Source organism: Oncorhynchus kisutch, linkage group LG19, assembly GCF_002021735.2.
Source record: "Oncorhynchus kisutch isolate 150728-3 linkage group LG19, Okis_V2, whole genome shotgun sequence".
Lineage (NCBI taxonomy): Eukaryota > Metazoa > Chordata > Actinopteri > Salmoniformes > Salmonidae > Oncorhynchus > Oncorhynchus kisutch.
The window spans coordinates 15,474,168-15,498,483 of record NC_034192.2 but is presented as its reverse complement, the minus strand read 5'-3'; the positions used below and the strand labels follow the sequence as shown (position 1 = coordinate 15,498,483).

General features: G+C 42.5%; 3 protein-coding genes across 5 annotated transcripts in view; 1 reads left to right on the top strand and 2 right to left on the bottom strand.

Annotated features, from left to right (window-relative positions):
- Nucleotides 1-18: 18 nt before the first annotated feature.
- On the bottom strand, nt 19-10,299 carry LOC109864350 (protein mono-ADP-ribosyltransferase PARP12). The gene is made up of 8 exons (XM_020452081.2): nt 9,568-10,299; nt 9,023-9,158; nt 7,608-7,872; nt 7,425-7,514; nt 5,568-5,694; nt 1,378-1,546; nt 910-1,030; nt 19-677 (listed from the first exon to the last, which is right to left on the bottom strand). Exons 1-8 carry the CDS (start codon nt 9,894-9,896, stop codon nt 577-579), a joined length of 1,338 nt encoding a protein of 445 aa, XP_020307670.1. The 5' UTR covers nt 9,897-10,299; the 3' UTR covers nt 19-576.
- An 88-nt stretch (nt 10,300-10,387) lies between these two features.
- On the top strand, nt 10,388-22,136 carry LOC109864349 (KICSTOR complex protein C12orf66 homolog). Of its 2 annotated transcripts, XM_031797300.1 has the most exons (4): nt 10,388-10,667; nt 10,759-11,366; nt 19,533-19,821; nt 20,467-22,136. In XM_031797300.1, the coding sequence occupies exons 2-4, from the start codon at nt 11,126-11,128 to the stop codon at nt 21,284-21,286; spliced, it is 1,350 nt and encodes a 449-aa protein (XP_031653160.1). In that variant the 5' UTR covers nt 10,388-10,667; nt 10,759-11,125; the 3' UTR covers nt 21,287-22,136. The 2 variants fall into 2 exon arrangements, with proteins under 2 accessions (XP_031653160.1, XP_031653161.1); XM_031797301.1 differs by having other exon boundaries at nt 10,388-11,366.
- Nucleotides 21,984-24,316, bottom strand: part of LOC109864351 (SLIT-ROBO Rho GTPase-activating protein 1) — a 31,010-nt gene continuing 28,677 nt past the window's right edge. For both annotated transcript variants that reach the window (XM_020452082.2, XM_031797297.1), the window contains exon 23: nt 21,984-24,188. In XM_020452082.2, the coding sequence (XP_020307671.1) occupies nt 23,775-24,188 (414 nt within the window). In that variant the 3' untranslated portion in view covers nt 21,984-23,774. The remainder of the gene's footprint in view (nt 24,189-24,316) is intronic.

Here is a 24,316-nt window from a genome sequence, read left to right as displayed (position 1 = left end):
ACATAAAATAGACAAAACTATTCCACAAATAAACATGGCAGACCAGTCTATAGTTTATTATCACATCTTCACACAAATATAGAGATGCATGCTAGGAAATAGAGTTATATACTACAGAACGCGATTAACTCATAACTTGATTGATATTCTAAATGTTAAAATATACACAGAAAAAAAACTTCCTCATTTGTCTACAGTCAGACAGTTTGTACATAAAAGATGAGTTGTACCTAGATATTGATTACTTGCTTACAGGAAACGTAAAAACAGACTTCAGTTGAGGGCACCAGGTTTCCCAATGAACCCCCCAAAAAATGATTGCAAACAAAATGCATATTATATCACTAACATTATTTGAAATGATCAACACACGGACATCCCATCGCTGGCTCTTCCTGGCTGTACCTGGTAGTCGTCCCTGTGGTATTGAGTGATTTACATACTGTGTTGTATTGGGGTGACTGTCGGCCAGTCCAATTTATCCCCACTCACCAGATCCAGAGTAAAATGTACTCCATTCATTCAGAGAGGAACAGATCTGCCCATTTATTCCTCCTCTTTATTTTCTCTCTCTCTCTACGGTGCAGTCTTGTTCTCCACTTCCATGATGGAGATGAAGCGTGGTCGGCGACGCACCCTCCTCTTGGTGTTGTGTTTGGGGTTCCGCTGGTACATGTCTGCAGGAAGGTTTGAAAGTGGAGGACAAGTTGATGAGGAGAGGGGCAGAGGAAATGAGGGTAGGGTAGAGAAAGGAAGGGTACAATAAAAAATAAGGAAGGGAGAGGTCAAAGATGAATGACTCCTCGTCCTGGTCCCTGTACGTTTTTGATATAAACATATTGATCAGGTTCATTTCTTACACAGCTATTTCAGTGCAGGCACATGTTGGGGGTGTAACAAGGGCTTTACCTTGAAAACTGAGGTAGTAGTTGCGGTGACCTTTCATAATGGTGACCTCAGCCGATCTGTCTGCCAGGTACGCTTCTTCCAGCTCCCGGGACGAGAGGGATGTCGTACGCTGTTTATCGTCCTGACCACAACACCAGCACATATTTTAGGATTCAATCCGAGGCGTTTTAGAGAGCAGCACACTGGACTGCCGACAATGCGCCCTTTAATGGTAATTTCCCCGACATTCGTGGAGATAGCATTCACGGTAAACGCTGTGCATGTCGGCTCATGCTAAATTAAATCTCGAGAGTAATGTGCTGCTCTATAGAGCGCCTTGCATTGAATCTTGGCCCTTATCAATAATGAATGCTCTTAAACCATAACGGCACCAATACAACTTAACATTACTGAATCCTCACAACCATATCTCAACCACAAAACAACCACCACAGAACTCAATGCCTCCCCTTCTCCCTCCAGACTCACGGGTCTTCCAAACTCAATCCAGTTCTCGTGGTCGCCCTTGTAGTACCACAGCCACTCAGTGGTCAGGATGTAGTGAGCCGGCTTTGTTACCGAGGAAACCGTGGACAGGCGCCGCACGGGGTCTGACTCCTGTGTCATCGTTAGGAAGTCTACTGGGCGAGAGCCCGGACTGAGAGAGAGAGAGTAAGAGAGAGACATTCATGGATTGTTTTAATTTTACAGTCAGAATTACGGTATGTTGCCTGTAAAAAAAAATCGACTAATGTTTATTAGAACCCAGTTCATACCGTTCTATTTTTACCACATTCTTACTTGGATAAGCCTTTTATATCTCACGTGCACATGTCGGCAAGTTGAAGAGAGAGAGAGAGTGCATGTGGGCCGATATGGGGGGGACGTCAGTGGTGGTCGATGCCGTTTAAGATGAGGGAGGACGTTTTTTACTTCATGAGCAGGGCTTTATTTCTATTACACCATATTGGATGACTGTCATTCATATTCCATTCACCCAGCTAAATGGAACATCGATAGGTTTAGGATACTACTAGTGCTTAGCGATTAGTGCTTTTTGTGGTAAGTTCGGTTTCGGTTCAATAATTTAAAAAACAATCACAGTTTTCGATTTCGCATGCTTATGTCTATAACGTGAGCTGCTCAGTATGTGTAAATGATCCTTGTTCCTGCAGCTTTTTTGAAAGATATAACGTTATCAATGGAGAACTGCAAAAGTGTTGCTACTGCTCTCGAAAACAGTGCCCTGAATGTATTTTATTTTTATTTCACCTTTATTTAACCAGGTAGGCTAGTTGAGAACAAGTTCTCATTTACAACTGTGTCTGGCCAAGATAAAGCAAAGCAGTGCGACACAAACAACACCACAGAGTTACAAAAAAAAAAAAACATACAATCAATTACACAATAGAGAAAAAGTCTATATACAGTGTGTGCAAATGAGGTAAGATAAGGGAGGTAGGCAATAAATAGGCCATAGTGGCAAATTAATTACAATTTGGCAGTTAAACACTGGAGTGATAGATGTGCAAAAGATTAATGTGCAAGTAGAGATACTGGGGTCCAAAGGAGCAAAAAAAACAGGATGAGGTAGTTGGATGGGCTATTTACAGATGGGCTATGTACAGGTGCCGTGATCTGTGAGCTGCTCTGACAGCTGGTAATTAAAGTTAGTGAGGTAGATATGAGTCTCCAGCTTCAGTGTTTATTGCAATTTGTTCCAGTCATTGGCAGCATAGAACTGGAAGGAAAGGCGGACAAAGAAGGACTTGGTTTGGGAGTGATTAGTGACCAGTACCCACCCTGGAGCGCGTGCTTCGGGTGGGTACTGCTATGGTGACCAGTGAGCTGAGATAAAGGTGGGGCTTTACCTAGCAAAGACTTATAGATGACCTGGAGCCAGTGGGTTTGGCGACGAATATGAAGCGAGGGCCAGTCAACGAGAGCATACAAGTTAACCAATTTAGCAGGCGCTATCGACAAAGATCAGAGGGAAAAGTTGTGACGGACGACTTTCTGCACACGGTCAGTGTGAACTGGAGTGACTTGACACAACGGAGGCCAAACAAGTTGTAAAGGAGTAAAAAGGGGTTCCAGTCTGCTGTGAAGCGCTCATCCATGTATATGGGTAAGAATCTAGCTTCATTTTTAGATATTATACTGTACATTTCAAATTTGGTCAGAAAGTCATTTTCATTGCAAGTTAAAGCGTACTGTTAGCTAGCTAGGGAACAGTAGCTTGCTGGCTCGCTAGCTAGCTAATGTTACAAGTATGATCTGTGTAGTAATATTACTAGTATCTCAGAAAACCATTTGCATTGCTAGTTGTAGCCTAATGTTAGATAGCTAACATTGAACCTAGTTGGTAAGCTTTACCTACCTGCAGGTTCATACTACAGCATTTCATGCATGGTGGCTAGCTATGACAATCAGTTTGTAATGCTAGCGGTATGGGTTGAGATTATGGTTCATTTGTTGCTACATGTCTAAACAAAAGGGAGTCCACTTTGCCAGATTACATGACCCAGCAAGTTAGCCAGGTGTGTCTGGGAGTGATTACGACCATCTATTTATTGTATTTCATGAACATGTCTAGACAATAGTGACCAATCCAATTAGGCAGATGTGGCTGGCAGGTGGTTATAGCATTTGTTTCACATGACCCATCAATTTAGACATGTGTGTCTGTCTGGGTAAGCATCATCTAATAATTATAAAATATTTATACATTATTTTTGATAACCATTTCACTGTACCGTATACACCTTCTATATCCTGTGCATGTGACAAATATACTTTGCTTTTATTTGATATAGTGTGTGTTTGCCAGAGATGGTAATGTGAATAACAACAAGACCTGCACCAAAGTCAGATTAGGATATAGGCCAAGGACTAAATAAAGTGTATTTCATTCACCTGGAGTTTTTCTTTATTGTAGGCCACTACTTTCACCACTTTTAGTCTTATCTTTGGTTGTTTACTACACTGCTTACTCACCCTGTTCAGCACATGGCCTCACATGTGAATCATTAAAAAGAGATGGGTGAGGCTATGGCTTAAGAGGGTGTGAACAATAGAATGTACCAAAACATTCAAGGGACATTTTCTCAAAAGTGAGGTTACAAGTTTATCAACTTTCGAAAAACAGAAGTACTTTCCCCATTGTTCCTCCACTGCAGTGTACGATTTACCATTTTGTGGCTGAGTCTCTACTTTTATCCAATGTAAAAAAAAAAGCCATTTTAAATTTTGCTACATAAGACCGAATCGAGGTTGTCGGTCACATTTTTGTTCAGTGTATTTTATAGTAGTTGACGAACGTATAAAATACAAATAATATTTTTCCCACACAACTTGCGTCATGGCAAAGTGTGTTTTATTTTGAAACAGAGCCCAAGGTAAACCCATGCTTTTTAAATTATTTTTTTTAAATGAACGTTTCATCACTTTCCTACCCTCACTCCGCTTTGTTAGGGAGCAGGTGTAGGGTCTAAGATTGAGAGAATTTTTATCATGAAACCGACTGAAAAAAGTAGCAATATATATTTTAAAAAGCATGTCTCAGTGTTCATATTTCACAACTTCTGCAGGCTTTTGGAGTTAATCAAATATAGGCCTAAGGCTACATTATTGCATGCTAAATGTTTCTATCAGTGATAGATGAGCGAACAAATAGATGAGCTATACCACCTCTACTTATTTTCCCAGACAGAGAATTAACCAAATACATCCTACAGACGGAGATTCAGTGAAAGAAAATCACATTGATTAAGATAAGTCCCAATATTTTGGTCAGATAGGACTAGGCTACTAAACGACTGCAAGTGAAGAGCAAAATAATCCACATAACATACTGCCAAAATGTTCTGATCAGTGTCAATACATGAGCCAACTAGACAAGACGGTCATGAGCAGCACTCACCTCAACTTCGCTAACATTTCCACAGCCTAATTGTAGCCTAACAAACATCCAAATGGAGATTCAGTGAAAATAACACTCTGACATTGATTGAATTATCAAGAGGCCCCACGCTTGTCTCAAAGCAGCGCAAAACGGTGCTAAAATAGTTGATCACACACAGGTAAGGCTACGCTTCAAATGTATTATAACAATGATGACTTCAGTAAGCAACAATTTGATGCCTTCAATTGAGTTAGTCTACTTTATTCCAATATGTGCATCATTCAGTGATATTTATTCCCAAAGTAATTATTTATGACTATTTCCAGGTGCGGTTAAGAAAACAGTTAATGTGCTGGGCATGGTGAAGAGATGGGTGAAGTGACATGCCTCGCAAAGTTTGGAACAGCTAGGAGGAGAGTAGTAAGGGTGCTGCCGAGCTACCATCAAGAGCTTAAAGAAAAACTCCCAAAAACTATCTTTTGGTATTTGTTTCATTAGTCAATTGTTGATGTAGTCCCAAATGGTTTTGCATGTCAGCAATCAAGTTAAGATATAGGACTTTCAAAATACAAAATACAGGTGTTTTGGGTGGAATTTCCCTTTAAGAGCATAGTGCCTTACGGCGACATTTCATATTAATTTTACCGCAATCATGACTAGGTTGGTTCGCGGAAATAAAAGTTAGCAGGATGCTAAAGTTGGAGGGAAAATGTCTTGGTTTGAAAGGTGCGGAAGAATCCACTTTCAACTTTAGTGGGCAGTGGTGAACCCTGACCTGTGTGTGTTCCGGGGGTCACAGAAGGCTCTCTCGATGTCCTCAGTGTGATGCAGGCGTATCCAGCCGTTCCCATCAAACACCTCCCACTTATAGGGCAAGTTAAAATGCACACGGATACACTGGTCTGGGCACACAAACACATTACACAAACAAGCATGAAAGAACCACAACCAAACATACCAAAAGCATAGAAAATATACCAAAAGGGGAGCGCCAAGTCTAGGTCCAAAAGGCTCCTTAACAGCTTCTACACCGAAGCTATAAGACTGTGAACAATTAATCAAACGGCCACCCAGACTATTTACATTGAACCCCCCCCCCTCCCTTTGTTTTTACACTGCTGCTACTCACTGTTAATTATCTATGCAGTCACTTTATCCCTACCTACAGTACAAGTCAAAAGTTTGGACACACCTACTCATTCAAGGGTTATTCTTTATTTTTTTTTTTACTATTTTTTACATTGTAGAATAATAATGAAGACATCAAAACTAGGAAATAACACATATGGAATCATGTAGTAGCCAAGTGTTAAAGAAATCAAAATATATTTTAGATTGTTCAAAGTAGCCACCCTTTGCACAATCTTGGCATTCTCTCAACCAGCTTCATGATGAATGTTTTTCCAACAGTCTTGAAGGAGTTCCCACATATGCTGAGCACTTGTTGGCTGCTTTTCCTTCACTCTACGGTCCAACTCATCCCAAACCATCTCAATTGGGTTGAGGTTGGGTGATTGTGGAGGCCAGGTCATCTGATGCAGCACTCCATCACTCTCCTTCTTGGTCAAATAGCCCTTACACAGCCTGGAGGTGTTATTGAGTCATTGTCCTGTTGAAAAACAAATGATAGTCCCCCTAAGCGCGAACCAGATGGGATAGCGTATCGCTGCAGAACGATGTGGTAGCCATGCTGGTTAAGTGTGTAAATAATTCACCAAGTGTCACCAGCAAAGCACCCCCATACCATCACACCACCTGCTCTATGCTTCACGGTGGGAACCACACATGTGGAGATAATCCGTTCACCTACTCTGTCTCACAAAGACAAGGCAGCTGGAACTAAAAATCTCATTTGGACTCATCAGACCAAAGGACAGATTTCCACCGGTCTAATGTCCATTGCTCACGTTTCATGTCTCTTCTTAGTGTCCTTTAGTAGTGGTTTCTTTGTAGCAATTTGACCATGAAGGCCAGATTCACGCAGTCTCCTCTGAACAGTTGATGTTGAGTTATGACTGTTACTTGAACTCAGTGAAGCATTTATTTAGGCTGCAATCTGCGGTGCAGTTAACTCTACTGAACTTATCCTCTGCAGCAGAGTTAACTCTGGGTATTCCTTTCCTGTGGCAGTCCTCATGAGAGCCAGTTTCATCATAGCGCTTCATGGCATTTTCTGTTTCTCTTTGCATTTTTGAGCTGTTCTTGACATAATATGGACTTGGTCTTTTACAAAATAAGGCTATCTTCTGTATACCACCCCTACCTTATCACAACACATCTGATTGGCTCAAACACGTTAAGAAGAAAATAAATTCCACAAATTAACCAGGCACACCTGTTAATTGAAATGCATTCCAGATGACTACCTCATGAAGCTGGTTGAGAGAATGCCAAGAGTGTGCAAAACTGTCATCAAGACAAAGGGTGGCTACTTTGAAGAATCTCAAATATAAAAATATATTTTGATTCCTTTAACACTTTTTTGATTACAACATGATTCCATATGTGTTATTTCATAGTTTCATAGCCTGGGGAGGGAGGGGGTAGCCTGTTGTATTCGGCGCATGTGACAAATACAATTTGAACAGGCAAAAATAAATAAATATTTCACATCAAGGAGAAGAGAGCTCACCCTGGAATCTACAGTTCTTGCGTATGAAATGCAGACAAATCTCCTTCCTGTCCTCTTTCTTGACCACAGGACTGGAGACCAGCTCACGCTCTGAAACACACATATACAGAGGGATTATGCACATATACTGCAGATCAAGCCATAAGAACACACACACACACTCCAGGTGAGGGATTTACGTACCTTTAGCAGTGTAGGGTGTAGTGGGTGTGTTGAGGCGGTGGAGGTTCTGGTAGACGAAGGGAAGGTCGTTGATGATGTCACCGCTAAGGCCCCTCTCCTCCAGCATGCGGCGGCCATGCTGGTCGATGACATGCTGCCTCTTGCACTTGGGCCCGAACATGCAGTCGTCATGCACAAAGTGCATGCACATGTGCACCTTGGTGCAGCTGTCCCTGAAGGTACATGCGCCGTGGGGCCCGGAGCCCTTGTTGTAGTGAGAGCACACCTGACGTCAGGAACACACGGCAACAACGTCAGAGACAATCATCGTGGAAATGCAGTCACACATAGCCAACCAGAGGGGCTGGGTCAAGCAGTTGCCTTTAGAAGGCTTACATGGTCACCGGCCAAAAAATGATCTAACCTCACACACCAAGAAGTTCTACTTTACCTCTCTGGGTAACGAATACTTCCTGGGGACAAACCCACATCAACAGCGTAAGTTTTTATATTTCCATTTTTTGTTTATTCCTTAAAAAAAATATAACATTCTTTGTTTGCTCTTTGTTTTGTTCATTTTTTTTTTTTTTTATTTTTTTTTATTTTTTTTTACACACAAGAAGTCCCACAGGTTCAAGGTGGCTTGTCTTCATCTCAGATCACTCTTCACCCATACTGGGTTTTAGGCTGGACGTGATGGTATTCGTAGTGTTTTTTTCTTTTGTCTTTTCAACCTTTTCATCGATTTACTTGTGATATTTGTTTAGACTGGATGAGCCAACATTACTCTCGGAAAACTGAACACGCGTTTTTTCCTTTTTCTTTTTGAGAAACTTGTTTGTCTCCGTATAGTTGTCCAATCAGATTACTGGTGCATCTAGTTCGGAGCGGTATCGTCCAATCAGTGTGCAGGATTCACTTCTCACTGGCACTGAACCTGCCTATAGACTTGTCCAGAATTCCCTTCTCTGGAATGCCAGGATGTAAGCTACTCCTGTCCTTCCCTCTTTGGGGAGATAGAATGAGAGAGAGATAAAAAAGAGTGAGAGAGAAAAATAGAGGTCTACGCCTTCTACCCATGAGCTCGTACACAAAGAGCACTCAGAACACTGCTACACTCCCTGAGGGCAGAAACCTGTAATGCAGAAACGTCCCACATTTTACTTAAAGGAGCAAGACAAATTCACACACAAAGAGAGCATGAGACACAGCATTGCCTTTCTACTGTATTCATCTAAGGGAGAAAGGGTATATGAAAGTCTACAAGGGCTTAGGGAGAGGTGCTAGGGATTGGAACTGGGCTCATTTCTTAATGGAGACCGCCAGGCCCTGGTAAGGCTCCATCCAGGTGTGTAGTGGGGCTCTAGTGTGTGTGTGTGTTTCTGTGAAGCATTTATTTGGGCTGCAATCTGTTGGTGTATGTGTGTATGTGTTACCTCCGGCAGCAGGGTGGGATCATTCTGCAGCAGTAACAGGAACAGGTCATCCTCGTGCAGCTCATGCAGAGTGCACTCCCTCAGGAGCGTGTAGTTATGCTCTGAACGCACGTCATGGGAGAACTTACACTGCTTCCTACAGAGAGAGAACAGCACACACACACAGACCGGAGTAGAGTAGGTAAACAGACAGGAGTGTTCCATAAAGACATCAAGCATAATTTTGTTTTTGTGTAGGCTACTGAAAACTCATGATCATGATATGCCTCGTTCCAAATCAAGGAATCTAAGCAAATAGGCAATTCTGCATCATATGGCAATATGTTGTATTTATAATATACCTGATGATATTAATACATGCGCTAACACAAGTTTTACATACATTAGTGGACTAGACTAGAGGATGCAGGTGTTATTTGTCCAGATTGATCAATACAGAATAAAAGGGGGCGTGATGGCTCTCATATTTGCTATGCTGCTGCTAGCTAGCCACTCCCCTCTTCAACCTAGCAAAAACTACTCACCACGGTCGAGGTTTCTCTTACCTGCCTTTCCCAAATCTACAGTTTCCATAAACAAAATATTTGCAAAGGTGAAGCTCCTGGCAATCTCTGCAATCTTGTTTTGTGTAATTTTTACACAGTCGCAGCGACGTTTTGGCGACAATCACACAGTCAGTTCCCCATTCGTCCGTCCTCTCTCGGTTCCGCACCGCAACAAACCGAGAACACTTCTTCACGATGTACCAAAAGTCGTCCTCCGTTATTTCAACACGCTGGAATACTTTCCTGTGCAATTGCTGGAGGGCCAGGGAACCCTTGTTGCTGCATAATATACTGGTGGCATGATGAATTACTCTGGAGTAGCTGGACATTGTTGGTGCCTCTCTAATTTGCGGATGAGAAGGCGGAAGCAGAAAACCAGCAACAGATTGTCAGTACTAGTGCTACTTTTCACCACGCAGGGGCGATCGAGTTCAATTCAGAGCATCACAGAAATGCAATGGCGATTGTCGCCCCGTTGTGGATAAAAGGGGAAAGTGTTCCGATTCTAAATATCAAGCGTTCTAGTTTCAATAATATGTTACCAATATGGCACACAATCAGTTTTAGCCCCTATATTATACCATTGATAAACATTATTGGTCGTTGTGGTGTAATTTTCCCCTCTCTCTCTGGGTCTGTGGTCACTGATTACTTCATCCATCTGTGACTGATTAACAGCTGAGATGAAAATGTGGTCAGTGCTATCCAGTACCCTTGGGACGTCCCTACCCTAACCTTAACAATAACCCTTACCTTCTTCTTGCATGTGTGGCAAAAAAAAATGTGCTGTGTAAGGTTTTAGCAGATTCAATTTTTTTCTAGACTATTGAAATCAGTCAATAATAGTTCATGTCAAATGCTGCTAACACTCACCCCAGCAAATCTGAAGGGTGTTCAAGGATACTTTAACAGCCAAATTATGTTACGTTGAGTGTTTGTTTGCATGTTTTGTACGATAAATCCAGGTGTTTAAAAAAAAAAAAAAAACATTCTTACATCATACAAAACAGAACGCAGGTATTAACGAGAAAATAAATGGTAAATCCAGGTGGTGTTTCGTTCCTATGGCATAGGGATGACATGACACTCCCTACAACTTGGTAAGTACTTAGCTCTATCCAACGAAAATTATGGAATGAAACTATTTATTTTCATATTTCCATTCAAGTGTGTTTCTGTATCTACTTGTAGTTTCGAACCACTCCAAGCCAGAAGAGGGCGCTACAGGTTCAGATTGCCACTCTTCCCACGGTCCCGCCAGTCACTTCTGATTTGCTGTAGTATTGTGATATGAAACCAAGATGGCGTCTACGGAAAGCTAGTTACATTTGTAGACACATTTATATTTAACGCATAATGTTTTTTTAAATTTAGTTTGTTATATGCCAGTACTAAATGAACAATACATTCTGACAGATTGGGCCGAGAGTGGTGTTGCTAAAAAATGGAGGGCTAGCTAGCATGATAGCAGTTGCATCTAGCTAGTACGCGACCAGTTTAGTACGGCAATGACTTGTGAATCGAATAGCTAACTTGCTGTATTAGCTCCTCTAAAAGCATGACGGAGGCTCCGAGTGAGGACGAACTGCGGCCGGTGCCACGTGAGCGGGCGATTCTGGAGAGTTTCTTCACGCAGCTCGGAATGTTCTCGTTCGACCGGGCGAAGGACTATGTGGAGAAAGAGAAGGACAGCAGCAAGAGCGCAGGGGCCATTTGGGCCGCTCTCCTCGCCGCCTTCGCACACCTTTCCGCAGCGGAGAAGGCCTATCACAACATGACGTTCCTGGGACAAAAGCTGGGTAAAAAAGTACCCCATGTAAACACGCACGGACAGAAAATGTATTTTTTGTTTCACTGCAAAACTCATTGGTGTGGCAAAATGACACCCCTCAGTGCAATTACTGTAACCTATTACAAGGGTGGGAATAATGTGTGGGACTTTCCAATTTAGAATCTGTTTTAAAAAACGTCGTAAATAACAAGGTTGTCAACAAACAACGCATACGAAGTTGTATAGCGGCAGAATAAGATACCAGGTTCCCTACTATAGTGGGCTATTTTTATTTTTTCACTCACCACGTTTATTCCGTGAAATGTCTGTCCTCACTCTGGTAGCCTATGGACAAACATTTTTATTTATTTAGTATTTATTTATTTATAACAAATCAATACATAAAGCACATGAGGGAACACAAGCATACATAGATTACAAACGATAGACAATCGAGCTAGGGGGTACAATATCACATTACAATTACATGCATATACTTACAATTCTAACAGCTTTTTTGTTAGTAGAGCATTTAACCGTCTTAACATAGTTCAATTTCTTTTTGTAGGGTACGAAAATGTGGTTTTCTGTTTGTAAATTTACATTTGTGTATATGAAATTTGGCCAAAAATGTTTCAGCTTATTTCTATTGTATGTAAAGAATCCAAACAGTACATCTCTCCACAATAGTGTAAAATCTTCATAAATGTGTTCAATTATAAACCTACTGATGTCTTGCCACAGTTTTCTTACATGCATACAAATGCCAAAAAAACATGCAAAACTGTTTCTGGGTGGTCATTACAAAAGGAGCAATTTGAGTTGTTTTCCTTAAACTTCTTCATATAGTGGTTGGCAGGATAATATTTATGAATAATTTTAAAGGAAACTTCCTTAATTTTGTTAACAAGTATGTATGTGTGTGGCAACATCCAAACTTTTTCCAACAGATATTATCAATAAATCCATTCCAATAAGGCATGACATAAGGTTGAGATACAACATCCTGCTGAAACAAGGATCGTATCGCTCTGTTGTTGAATGGACCAAAAGATAAACAAATCTTCCCTTCTGATGAGTCAACAGGGTCAACAGAAGGTAGGCTCTGAGGGTCAGGTCTTGAAATGTTCCTGAATAACATAGCAACACCTGAGGGAATGGCATCTAAAACAATTGTAAAATCTTTAGGTGTTACAGGGACCTTGTAAAGTGATAAGAATTCTTTATAACTGAGTAAAAGACCCTCTGCATTTACCAGTTGGCTCACCAATAGGATATTATTTCGGAACCAATATTCTAAAAACAGAGGTATTTGTATACAATATATCCCGATTATTCCATATAATATCTGTGTGGAGAAAAATTGTTTATAAATTAAGGACCATGACAAGAAAACCTGCTGTTGAAAAGCAGAAAGTTTCACTGGAACTTTGTCAATATTATAATTGCAAAACAACATGAAGTTAAGGCCACCAAAAGTAGAGAAGACATGATGAGGAATAAAATTCCAGATAGAAGTGGGTCTTCTTAGGAATTGTTTTATCCAATTGATCTTAAAAGTATTATTTAAAGTAGTAAAGTCCAGAAAATTCAGTCCACCATTCTCATAAGTGTTCATTACAACAGTTTTCCTAATGTAATGGGTACGGTTTCTCCAAAGAAAGTTGAAAAGCATCTGGTCTATCTCCTTGCTTATTTTACGGTCAAGATATAAAGATAGAGCACCATATGTTAGTCTAGAGATACCTTCAGCCTTGGTTATTAGGACTCTACCTTTTAAAGATAAGTCCCCCTGTAGCCATTGATTTAGTTTCTTCTGGTTTTTTTTTAATAAGAGGGTTAAAATTTAATAAGCCTCTAGACTCCTGATCCTTTGTAATGGTTATGCCTAAATATGTAAGTTCTTCTTTTACTGGAATACCATAATATGAAGGTGTCACACAATCTTTGACAGCTATGAGTTCACATTTATTAATGTTAAGATATAGACCAGACGCTTTGGAAAAGGATTGTATCACATTGATCGATATGGGAATTTGGTTAGCGTCTTTCAGAAAAAGTGTAGTATCGTCAGCCAGCTGGCTTATAATAATTTCTTTACCAGCTATGGAAATACCTTGTACAGGACTATTATTTAAAGAATTTGAAAGAAGGTACGGAGAGATAGGACAACCTTTCCTAATTCCTCTCTTTAACTCAAATCTAGGTGAGGTGCCATATTTCAATTTGATAGAGCTGTTACCATTTGCATAGAGAGTCTTAATAGCCTTACAGAAAAAATCCCCAAAGCCAAGTCTCTCAAGGGAGTGGAAGAGAAACTGATGCTCTACTGTGTCAAATGCTTTATAAAAATCTAAAAATAATATGAAGCTATCCTCAGTTATTAGGTCTGAGTAGTCAAGTACGTCTAATACTAGTCTGACATTGTTAGAAATATGTCTGTTCCTCATGAAGCCAGACTGTGTTTCATCAATGATTGCATCCAGGACTTCTTTAATTCTTTTTGCAAGTAGTGAGGCTAATATCTTATAGTCATTATTAAGAAGACAAATTGGACGCCAGTTATCGATGAGCAGCACTTCTTTTTTAGGTTTAGGTATCAGTGTTATTAACCCCTGACTCATTGTAGGAGGGAGAACATTGTTTTTAATACTCTCTAAAAAGACTTCAAATAGGAAGGGAGCTACTTGTTCAGAAAATCATTTGTAAAATTCTGATGTAATTCCATCAACACCTGGTGATTTATTGTTCTTTAGATGTTTGATAGACTCTATAATCTCTTCAACTTTGATGGGTTCACACTGTTTAGATTCTATATCACTGATAGAGTGAACATTATTCAGTGAGTTAAAAAACATATCTGTGGATTCCAATTTTCTGTAAAAATTGCTACAGTATTTAGCGATTAATTTTTGGTCATCTGTAATAACACCATCAATGTTTAACTTATGGATAGTGTTATTTTTAGAGTGAAATTTCTCAAGTCTAAAGAAATAGGATGAATTCTGTTCTCCCTCCTCAATCCATTTTTTCCTAGATCTAATAAAGGCTCCTTCTGCTTTTAATTTATATATATTATCCAGTTTATTTTGTAACTCAATTAGTTCCATCTTCTCCTCCCCCAAGAGGTCAGCTGGGGACCTCTGAGAAAGGGAAGTTATCTTAATGATCACCTTTTCCTCCTCAGCTCTTCTGGTCTTAGCAAGATTACTACCATATTTTCTAAGATATTTGGACACCTCAAATTTAAAGAGCTCCCAGTTCTTGCAATAAGATTTTTCTTCACAAGCCCTTTTCCAAAAGTGAGAGCAGATCTTTAACCTCAAATGTAACTATATCATTATTTAATAATGAGCTATTTAGCTTCCAGTAGGATGCTCTACCAAGGTTCGTATCAGGGGTAAATATTTTGATATCAATGTAAATAGCCCTATGGTCTGTGAGGGGAGTAGTACAAATATTTGTAGTAACACACTCACTATCAATACATTTGGATATAAGCCAAAAATCTATTCTGGATTGTCTGGAGCCTGTTTTGTTAATCCAAGTGAATGATCTTTCGGCCAGAAACCTCTCTCCATATATCAGTAAGATTCCATAAAAAGTATTAAACCCAGATTCTGATTGGTTGGCCTACCTGGGGGCCATCTATCAGTTGAATTATCTATTGTAATGTTAAAGTCCCCTCCTATCAATAATAACGAATTGTGAAATTTAGATAACCAATGAAGTATATGTTTCTCTATAGATTCAAGCAACTCATCATTCTCATGTTTGGTGTTGTACCTGTAGAAGTTTACAGTAATGAGTGTAATGTCATTGTAACTGATCACAAGACAAATAAAGTGACCAAAGGGGTCACATTCCGAGTGTAGAATATTACCACCAAAGGTATTTTTCATTGTAGTGACACCAGCGGAGCGTTCAGATCCATGGGAGAGCCAAATATCGTTGCCCCACTGTGACTTCCAGAAGTTGGCATCAGCCAAAATTGAGTGAGACTCTTGAAAAAAGCAAAAATCTGTTCGAAATTGTTTAGCAAATAAAAATAAGGCCTTGCGCTTCAGACTGTTTCGTAACCTCCTAGCATTAAGAGATAATATAGACAAAGACCGAACAACAAAGATTATATAAAAGTATAAACTGTAGTAGGATGAGTCAAAGACGTAGGAGCAGTGAACGTAAACGATAAGGAACCGAGATCTGCACCATTTAAGTCAATTTAAAGTGAAAATAGCTTATTCCATAACCTTTTGAGCTAGAAGTTATCTGGCTTTGAAATTCAACTCAACTGAAAATTATGTTCAAGACCAGACCTAGGGTTCTTGTAGTAAGAGAGACTAAAAACCCGCTTTAGTGTAATCAGGAACTATTCTGAGAAAAAAAATAATAATAACAATTTAAATAAAAGGGTACCTACTATTTTAAGTACATATGAAAACTGATCATAAAATAATTGAATAACAAAATGTTTTACATATAAACGTTCCTAAGACCTTTTTTGGAAATAAGTATTAATAACTAAATAGAACAATAACCGTGTAAAGTCAGAGCAGACCTGTATGCCATTTAAAACAGTATCTTAGTTACTGTATACATAAAACATAAATTCAGCTTTCAATCTTCTTCGTAAGTTTGTAAACAAAATAGGTCTTCTGGTCATACAAGAACAAACTAATAAATTGAAATACCTGAGTATTCCTGAAAAATAGTCACCTGATGCTTGTTAGGTAAACAACATAAGGAAAATGAGAATACCATGGCTGAAACCATCAATCTGTTCCTTCTGGTGGGATTTTAGGGAGGAATATGGATTTCTGAACCGTTGATGAAACCTCGTCGTCCGACGAAGTAAGCAGCCTTCCCCTCACTTCGTGCTATCTTGATCGTTGGCCACAACTTGTTCCTTCTTTCTATGTCTTCCGGGCTGAGATGCTCGGCGAAACGCATACCATGGCTCTGAAGGAAGGCGTTCTTCCTAGCAGCTTTCCAGACAGCATCCCTGTAGAATCTGGTAGTGAATAGGATGATGATACCCCTGGGGCTTGAATCGCTTTGCTGTTGCTTCTTGCCGAGGCGATGCACAACGTCGATGGTATCACCAACTTTGTTCTTCTCTGCAGGCAAAACTTCTTGACAGATACGGATAGCCTCTCCTCGCACATCTTCATTCTCCACCTCTAGCAAGCCGTAGAGTCTCAGGTTCCATTTTATTGTGTATTGTTCCAGATCAGTGAGACGTCTATGGTAGACATTGTTATTCTTTTCCACCCTTTCCACGTTTTTTTTTAACTTTTGCCACTGTCGCTTTCACATCCTTAATTTCACCACATGCAAACTTCAGTCTTTTTCAAGCCTTCGATAACCATGGTGTTCGCGCCTACCATTTTCTCAATAGCATCACACCTGGAGTTGATGAGTAAGGAGAGGGTAGCCACGATGTCAGAGTTCATGTTGGGTTTTTTGGAGGGTGGAGGTTTGCACGGAGTAACCGGTAAAGAGGGGAATTCGTCATCTTCAGCATTCGAAAGCATGCTATTATCCAAAGGCGAAGCGTAGTTATGGCAGTTGTCTATAAGCACGTTTCTCTCTTGTTGATTAGCAATAGAACGGCTAACTTCTTCCTTTCTTTTTTTTGTCACGATTTTGCATGGGCATGCTGAAATAAATGATCCAATTATCATTCCAGTCACAGGTCTTATATCTTGAACAAATAAAAATAATAATGACTAAACTTTTTTCATTTTTTTTTTCACATTCTTTCTGAAGTTTGGTACGGAGCTCGGTAAAAAAGTGTCTGTTCAAGCAGCCATCTTGGCACTCCCCTATGGACAAACATTAAGAATACGCTACGTGGTGAGTTGATGCCTATTCCGTCAACTAGTTGAATTGATGACGCAACTTTGTATGCGTTGTTTGTTGGCAACCTTGTACTTTACGAAGTTTTTGGAACAGATTCCTGTTGGAACGTCCCACAGAATTATACCCACCCTATCACAAGTGGGACTAGTATCACCATGGTGTTATTATCCAGGTGAGGAAGTCACGTTCCATAATAGAACGTTGAAGTGTAGGTTTCTAACAGCAGGTGGCGATACAAGCCCACATTTGTATGACTTGTGTATTCAGCAGCTAATATCACCTCGATATTATGGGGGTAGGAGGAAAAACGTACAACTGGATCAAGGATTTCCTGTTTGGAAGGTCTATCCAGGTGAGGGTGGGGAATTGGATGGATAACGGTACACAGCAGGGGAGCGTGATTAGACCTCTGTTCTCAATTATGGTCAATGATGTTTACTCTCAGGTATAGCCGGATATTGGGAGGTCGTTATTTTCAGATGGGGAAGAAATGTGCCATACATAGCCAGCAAGGTACAGGAAGCAATAAGGTAGAGCGGTGGGCATTAATGTGATAATTCAGGTTCTCTGTAGAGAACTCACTTTACCAGGAGGAAGGTGGGAGATGTGGTATGTTTGAGGTCATATGGAAAAAAACTTGTAGAGGATGGGGTCCTTCCGGTAACTTGGGGTGTACTTTGACACGAGACTGACCTGGGCAGAACACATTGACAGCGTGGTGGGAAAGTAAGAAGGTGCTAAATGTGATGCGCTGTCTGACGGGGAAGGAATGGGGGGCTGGGCATTCCTCATTGAGGACTGTATGTTGCATTGATCCGATCTGTAATAGACTATGGCAGTGTAGAGTATGGTTCGGCAGCTCGGACCTCCTTGGAAAGGCTAGATGTCATACAGGGACAAGGACTCTATGTAGTGGGGTGTTTCGGACGTCCCCAGTGGCTGCGCTACAGGTGGAGATGGGGGATATGCCCCCAGTGGCTGCACTACAGGTGGAGATGGGGGATGTGCCATTGCAGATTAGGAGACAGCAGCTGGCAATTAATTATTGGGTCAACCTGCAAAAGAGATTTTACAGGCATGCTGGGAACATGAGCGAGGACAGAATAGGAACTTTGGGTGGGTAATACCCAGGCAAGGGGGAGATGGGACTGTATGGAGGGGAGTTTAGTCCACCGTTAACTATTCCTGTAAATCCACCATGGCTACTCCCGGCTCCAGTAGTTGATCAAGAAGTGTTGGAGAGACTATAGAAAGATATGAAGCGTGTTGATCCATCTGATTTGTTTAAGTGACGTCTGGATACTGTGTGTCGGGATTTTGTGGCCATTTACACAGATGGTTCGAAAGATCCAAGGACAGGATGCACTGGGTCAGCATTTGTAGTGCAGGAATGGGGGGAACGTATGTACAGATCATCTGGCTGTATATACGGAGGAGCTGATGGCCATACCGTTGGACTTGAAGTGTGTGGAGGAAGTCAATCATTTAGCTCACGTAGCAGACAAGACCTGCTTTGAGGTACTACAAACCCATGGCAGGATTAGACCGATGGTTATACAGATAATATCTACTTGTGTCCCAGCCCATGTGAGGTTGGAGGGGAACGAGGCAGTTGACGTACTGGCTAAACAAGCACTTAGTAGTAGGGATGTTTGATGTAGTTTCAATGAGCACAGCAGAGGTAAAAAAAGCCTGATATGGACAGTGATGGTGCAGCGATGGCAGGAGTAGTGGAATAGATACTAAGGGCAGGCATTTATTTCAAGTACAGAGGAATGTCAGGGGAGGGGAGGACAGCAGGAAGGGAGACTATTTTTACAAGATTAAAGGTGGGACACAGCCGGTTGAATAGATCCTTAAATGTGATAGGAAAGCATCCAACAGGAAAGTGTGATTTATTGACAGGAAACAGACAGTTGAGCATGTATTGCTCCAGTCTGGGCAGAATCAGGGTAAGAGAGAGGCTTAGATCTAGTTTGAGGGAGAAGGGGATACAGGAAATGAGTTTAAACGCTCCAGTACAGTAGGTGGCGGCAATGCACCATAACGTTGGATGCCAACCTCAGATAAAACCCACCGAACAAAAAGACAGCACATCGTGTCTACCCCACTCTCTGAGGGGTCGGCTGAAAACGGATGTTTCCGGTTTTCACAGATACAGTATTTAACCTAACTTCCATTTCCCCTGAAAAACGGTTGTTGGGATTCCGCTCTGGTGTGTTTTTACGTCAGCTACGTTAGGCTATAGCTCCCCAAACAACAATTTCCAACATGGACTGTTTTCTCTACGTTGCTCCAATATGTTAATCGGGATCATAACCCACTCTTGCAGGCGGCCAGTCGTTCTTCAGCCGCAAGGACTCCATCCGCACCATCTACACCTCCCTGTTCAACGCGCTGAGGAAGGTGGTGACCATGGGGCGCCACGCCCAGCCAGGCTCCCCTCCCTACCTGGAGGACCTGCTGTCTCACCTGTCGGAGCAGCTGTGCCACTTCACCCAGGCCCGCATGGAGATGGCTGACCTGTACGAGAAGATGCATGCGCTGGGCAGCCAGAAGAACATCAACTCTGAGGAGCTGGTCGCAACCCTCGAGGCGGTGGTGCAGAAATACAGCTCCAGGTGTGCGTGCAGGCTGTAATAGTGTGTGTGGCTGAGAAATTGCAGGAAAAAAGAGACGGCAAGAGTATGTGGGGGAGGGGCGGGTGGTGGAGCATAACAGGGAGGGAGGGGTGGGGAGCTTTCTGCTGAAATCAGCAGATATCAAATTTATCTCAGCCGGAACCAAAGCAAGCCCAACACAGAAAAGCCCACTGTGCGGCTGAGGTGCAGTTCACACTGCAGCGAGTCACGATCTGGCACACACGGGTGGTTGTGCAGTCAGGGGTGAAGGTGACTCTCTCGCACAGCAGTCGACACAGTCATGGAACGTAATCAGCATTGAGACTACACAGGATATTAACTGCTAATCAGGGCCAGCACCTCCACACCCAGTCGCCACATCCTTAGCATCAGAGAACACCAGAAACATCCAATACTGTTCCACGGCCACAGTCCATCTCTTACAGTATATTAATCAGCATTAGTACCAATAAGCTATTTCTCATTAGGATAATTGGTCTTACTGAATAGTGAAAACAATTGATTCGTAGTGCAGTGTGATCAGTTTTTAGACTGCCATCTGACACCACCAGCATTTCTCCCTTATATTAGAAATAGCTTGCTCTCCAATGACCCCCTCCATCTCCTCCCCCCCCTCCCTCCCAGATTCCACCACCCCATCCTGGGCCGCTTGGAGGGGGGCTTCCAGACAGAGGTGGATGTGGTGACACAGCTCCTGCGCTGCCAGGCCCAGGTGTCAGAGTGGCACTTCCTGCCCGCCCTGCTCAGCCTGCATGGGGCTAGCTCTAAGCTGACCGCCTGGGGACAGCTCTTCCAGCGCCAGAGGGAGACCCGCAAGCACCTGTTCGGAGGCCAGTCCCAGAAAGCCGTGCAGCCGCCCCACCTGTACGTGTGGCTGCAGGGCTTCCAGGGGGCGCTCCTTGCTAAGTTCAGCTTCTACTTCCATGAGGCGCTGAGCCGCCAGACGGTGTCCACAGACATGAAGGCCCTGACGGCACGCACGGCTCCTGATTACCACGGCAAGATCTGTTCGTTTATCCGCAAACACGATGCCAACAACGTGTCGCTGGTGTTCGACAACCGCGGCTTGGACAGCTTCCAGGGCCACGGCTACCACCACCCGCACTCGTACCGCGAGGCGCCCAAGGGGGTGGAGCAGTTCCCCGCCGTGGTGTCCCTTCCCGGGGGTGAGCGGCCGCTCACGCACTGGCCCAACGTCATCATGATGATGGGCGACTTCGAGGCGGAGCTCAACACGCCGGACAAGGTGGTACACTTCTATGACGACAAAGTCCAGAGCACTTACTACCTGACCCGACCGGAATCACACTTCACCCTGGTGGTCATCTTCGACGGTAGGAAGTCCGAGAAGGACTCGCACATCACCGCCTTCCTGCAGGAGATCTCTGGCTCACTGAGGAACTCCAAACCATTCAGCACCCTCAAACCTGGCTCCAAGGGCTGAGAGAGAGATGCCCTACTTCATATACATCATAAACTGACTGTGTCCCCATAAGGGGTAGATGGGTGTGTGCGTGTAACTTTATAACAGAGAGACCAGGCATTGTTCCATAGACAGGATGAACAAGTTGTCTAATCATTAGGAAAGCTTCCAGTGACATTGTTGCAACATTCTGATTGGTTTTAGCTTCTTAATATGGGCGGCCAGGATCTTTTGCTTTACTACTTGAAATATAATTAGAACCTCAACGTTGGCTTGTTTTAATTCAGAGAATGGCTTCAATCCGTGGTCCAACTGCTTGTTCTGTTGAGCATCATGATTGGAATCTTTTAGTTTGTTTTGTAAAATCAGTTCTAGACCAAAAGAGATGCGTCACTGACGCAGTGTGGCCTTCTCACAGTGAACTGACTGAGACATTTAACCTGATTCTATTCCAATCACAGGCCAGACAACTTCCTACCCGTCAGAGATATAATGGTGCAATGTACTGAAAAAGCCTTTGCTTAATATGTATACTTGTTAACATTGATGTTTGTTTACCGTCAACAGAAGTGCTTAATTTGTTTAGTTTTTTCCTCGTATGTCATCCTCTATTTAGTTGTACTTATCTGTTTAATTCCCAAATGACTGTAGAGAAAAAAAAGCTTAATGTGTGTGTAAGAGGTGATTTTCACACTTTTCGGGAAGCTTCTTAAGACTGAGGGTTCAGACGGCCAACTGTAGCACATCTCCATCCCGGCCCCACACCCAGCAGGTGATAAACAAGGCAATAATGAAGGATCGACTATGCAAAACGCACTTGTTAATTTCTTCCCTTTTTTTTATTTATAATATAAATACAACATCGATACTATGCATTTGGCTATAAGAGCTCGTCTTTAGGAAGCTCAGGCGTTTCAGATACAGCAACACTAACAGACAAAACCATTTCCTTTAATTATCAGACACATTCAGAGAGAAGCCAACATCCCTTAAAATGCACCTGTTCACATGTTATAATGCTACATGCCAAGTACACAATATTTCCTATACATCAAAGTGCAATGTCACAATAGATTAACTCTAGGATTCATAATTCAGTCTTCTACTAAAACATTTTGATTATTTCATTCTAAGTGCTGCTGCTCTTCGTTCAGGACATGCGTGAGTGGATTACAACTCCCCACAAAGACAAGGGTAAAAAAAAAGGCACTTTCACATTGACACACACATCCCCAGGACTCCTCAAACATGCACACACACCAGTTCCCAACCCAGTAAAGAGGACACATTCAGTGTGCTGCTGTTCAAGTGTATTTTGGGCATTTACACCCAAGAGCCCCACCCGGTTTGCTTACTGTGAACTTAAGGTTATTTAGTGACTTCAGTGTAACACAAACAGACACACTATATTCCCACACACAAACTAAGTGCCAGCACACACACACACACACCCCTGTCCTGCACATGTTCTGGTACTAAAGGCAGACATGAATAATCCATTTTATCCACCATCGCACTTACAAAGGAACAGAACGAGGGCAGGCAGAGGAAACACACACACAGACAAACAGGGCAATGGGGAAAGAAATCACACATACCCAGGCTGAGGGAAACGTGCTCTACAAACTCCTAACCCACTGTACCTCTAAACGATTTCCCCTGGCCTGAGTGTGTGTATCGGTTGAACACAAGAGAAGGCTGTTTTCTAGTAGTGAGGGTTAACGCCACCGCCGGCCCTGTGACATTAGTGCCCACTGAACATTCAATAGAGAGCTGAACGTAATTAAATACGGGAACATTCATTAAAATAGCTGAACATTGGTTAAATAGAATGTGAGTTTTGTCACCAATGCCTCGAGAGGCTTCAGTTGAGGCATTAGTGAGCTTAGCAGCGGAACCAAGTGAAATAGAAAATAAAAAAGATCAGACATCCGCCCTTGTTTCCACACTGTGAGCCTCCCTTTACCCATCAGGCACCTCATCACTCCGCATCGTCCCTTTCTTTTGTTTCACCAATGAAAATCGCTTGTAGATACAACAGCCAATTGAACTACACTAAGAATACAGCAGCCTTTTGGTGATAGACCTTCATTAGATGAAGAGCCTATTGTCATTACATAATCAACGTTCACATCACTGAAACTACATTTCACTGGAGAACTACACTTCCCACACATCTGTGACTACATCTCTTTTACAGGATAGGGTTCTGCTTCCTTTAGCTTGTACTTTTTTCTTGTACTTCTCCCATTCAGCAGTCCCATTTTACATAGCTACCCTTTGATAAATGCTTCGATACATGGAGAAAGTTAACTCCTATACACCAACGAGTACACACCAACCTCACAACACACATAAATATCATGGTATATCATGTATTACTACATAAAACCCTTTTCGTTTCAGATCTGTCCTACTGCTTTCTACCCTTGTTCAGGTTTCGAAACAGTAAGCAGGTACCCTGTTCTCCTATTCTTTATTTTGGCCCGGGTTGGCCTGGTTTGGCTCATCACATGGTGCAGGACTTGTCCAGCAGAGGGGGGGTGTTACTCTTGGGGGGCACCAGGGGTTTGGGCCTCAGGGCTGGGGGGCGAAGTGGAGCCCCCATACGGAGTGGAGTCCCCACTACAGGCTTGAAGGAGCCCAGGGTGTCGGGGGAGGGGTTGGTGGATCGGAGGGGTGCGGGAGGGGGGCCAGGGAGAGGAATGAGGGGGCTCAGAGGGCTAAGGGGACTCGGGGTACCAGGAGTCCCTGGGGTGGAGGGGGTGCTGTGGGGGCTGGGTGACTCTGAGGAGCAGGCTGTGATTGGGCTGTTCTTAACCTGCTCCAGAGTGTCCAGGACCACGTCTGGAGCCGGTCTGCAGCCCCCACGCTCCATCTGCTTCAGCTGCCCCAGAGCCACACTCACACTCTCCTCTATATCCTACGGAGAGACGGGAACGAGGCAGGGTGGAGGAAATGGAGAACATATAAGATGAAGTGTAGTTTGATGTGTGCAGCAGGTGTCTGTCTGCAAGTACAGTTGATGTCGGAAGTTTACATACACCTTAG

Bases quoted from the DNA above. Each gene is read 5' to 3' on its own strand.
- LOC109864350 (XM_020452081.2), bottom strand. From the start codon at position 9,896: ATGTCCAGCTACTCCAGAGTAATTCATCATGCCACCAGTATATTATGC. The intron at 9,159-9,567 runs GTAAGAGAAACC...CTCTCTCTGTAG, and splicing joins TGTAGATTTGGGAAAGGCAG to GAAGCAGTGTAAGTTCTCCC. The intron at 7,515-7,607 runs GTACGTAAATCC...TGTGTGTTTCAG, and splicing joins TACACCCTACACTGCTAAAG to AGCGTGAGCTGGTCTCCAGT.
- LOC109864349 (XM_031797300.1), top strand. From the start codon at position 11,126: ATGACGGAGGCTCCGAGTGAGGACGAACTGCGGCCGGTGCCACGTGAG. The intron at 11,367-19,532 runs GTAAAAAAGTAC...CCACTCTTGCAG, and splicing joins GTTCCTGGGACAAAAGCTGG to GCGGCCAGTCGTTCTTCAGC. The intron at 19,822-20,466 runs GTGTGCGTGCAG...CCTCCCTCCCAG, and splicing joins GTGCAGAAATACAGCTCCAG to ATTCCACCACCCCATCCTGG.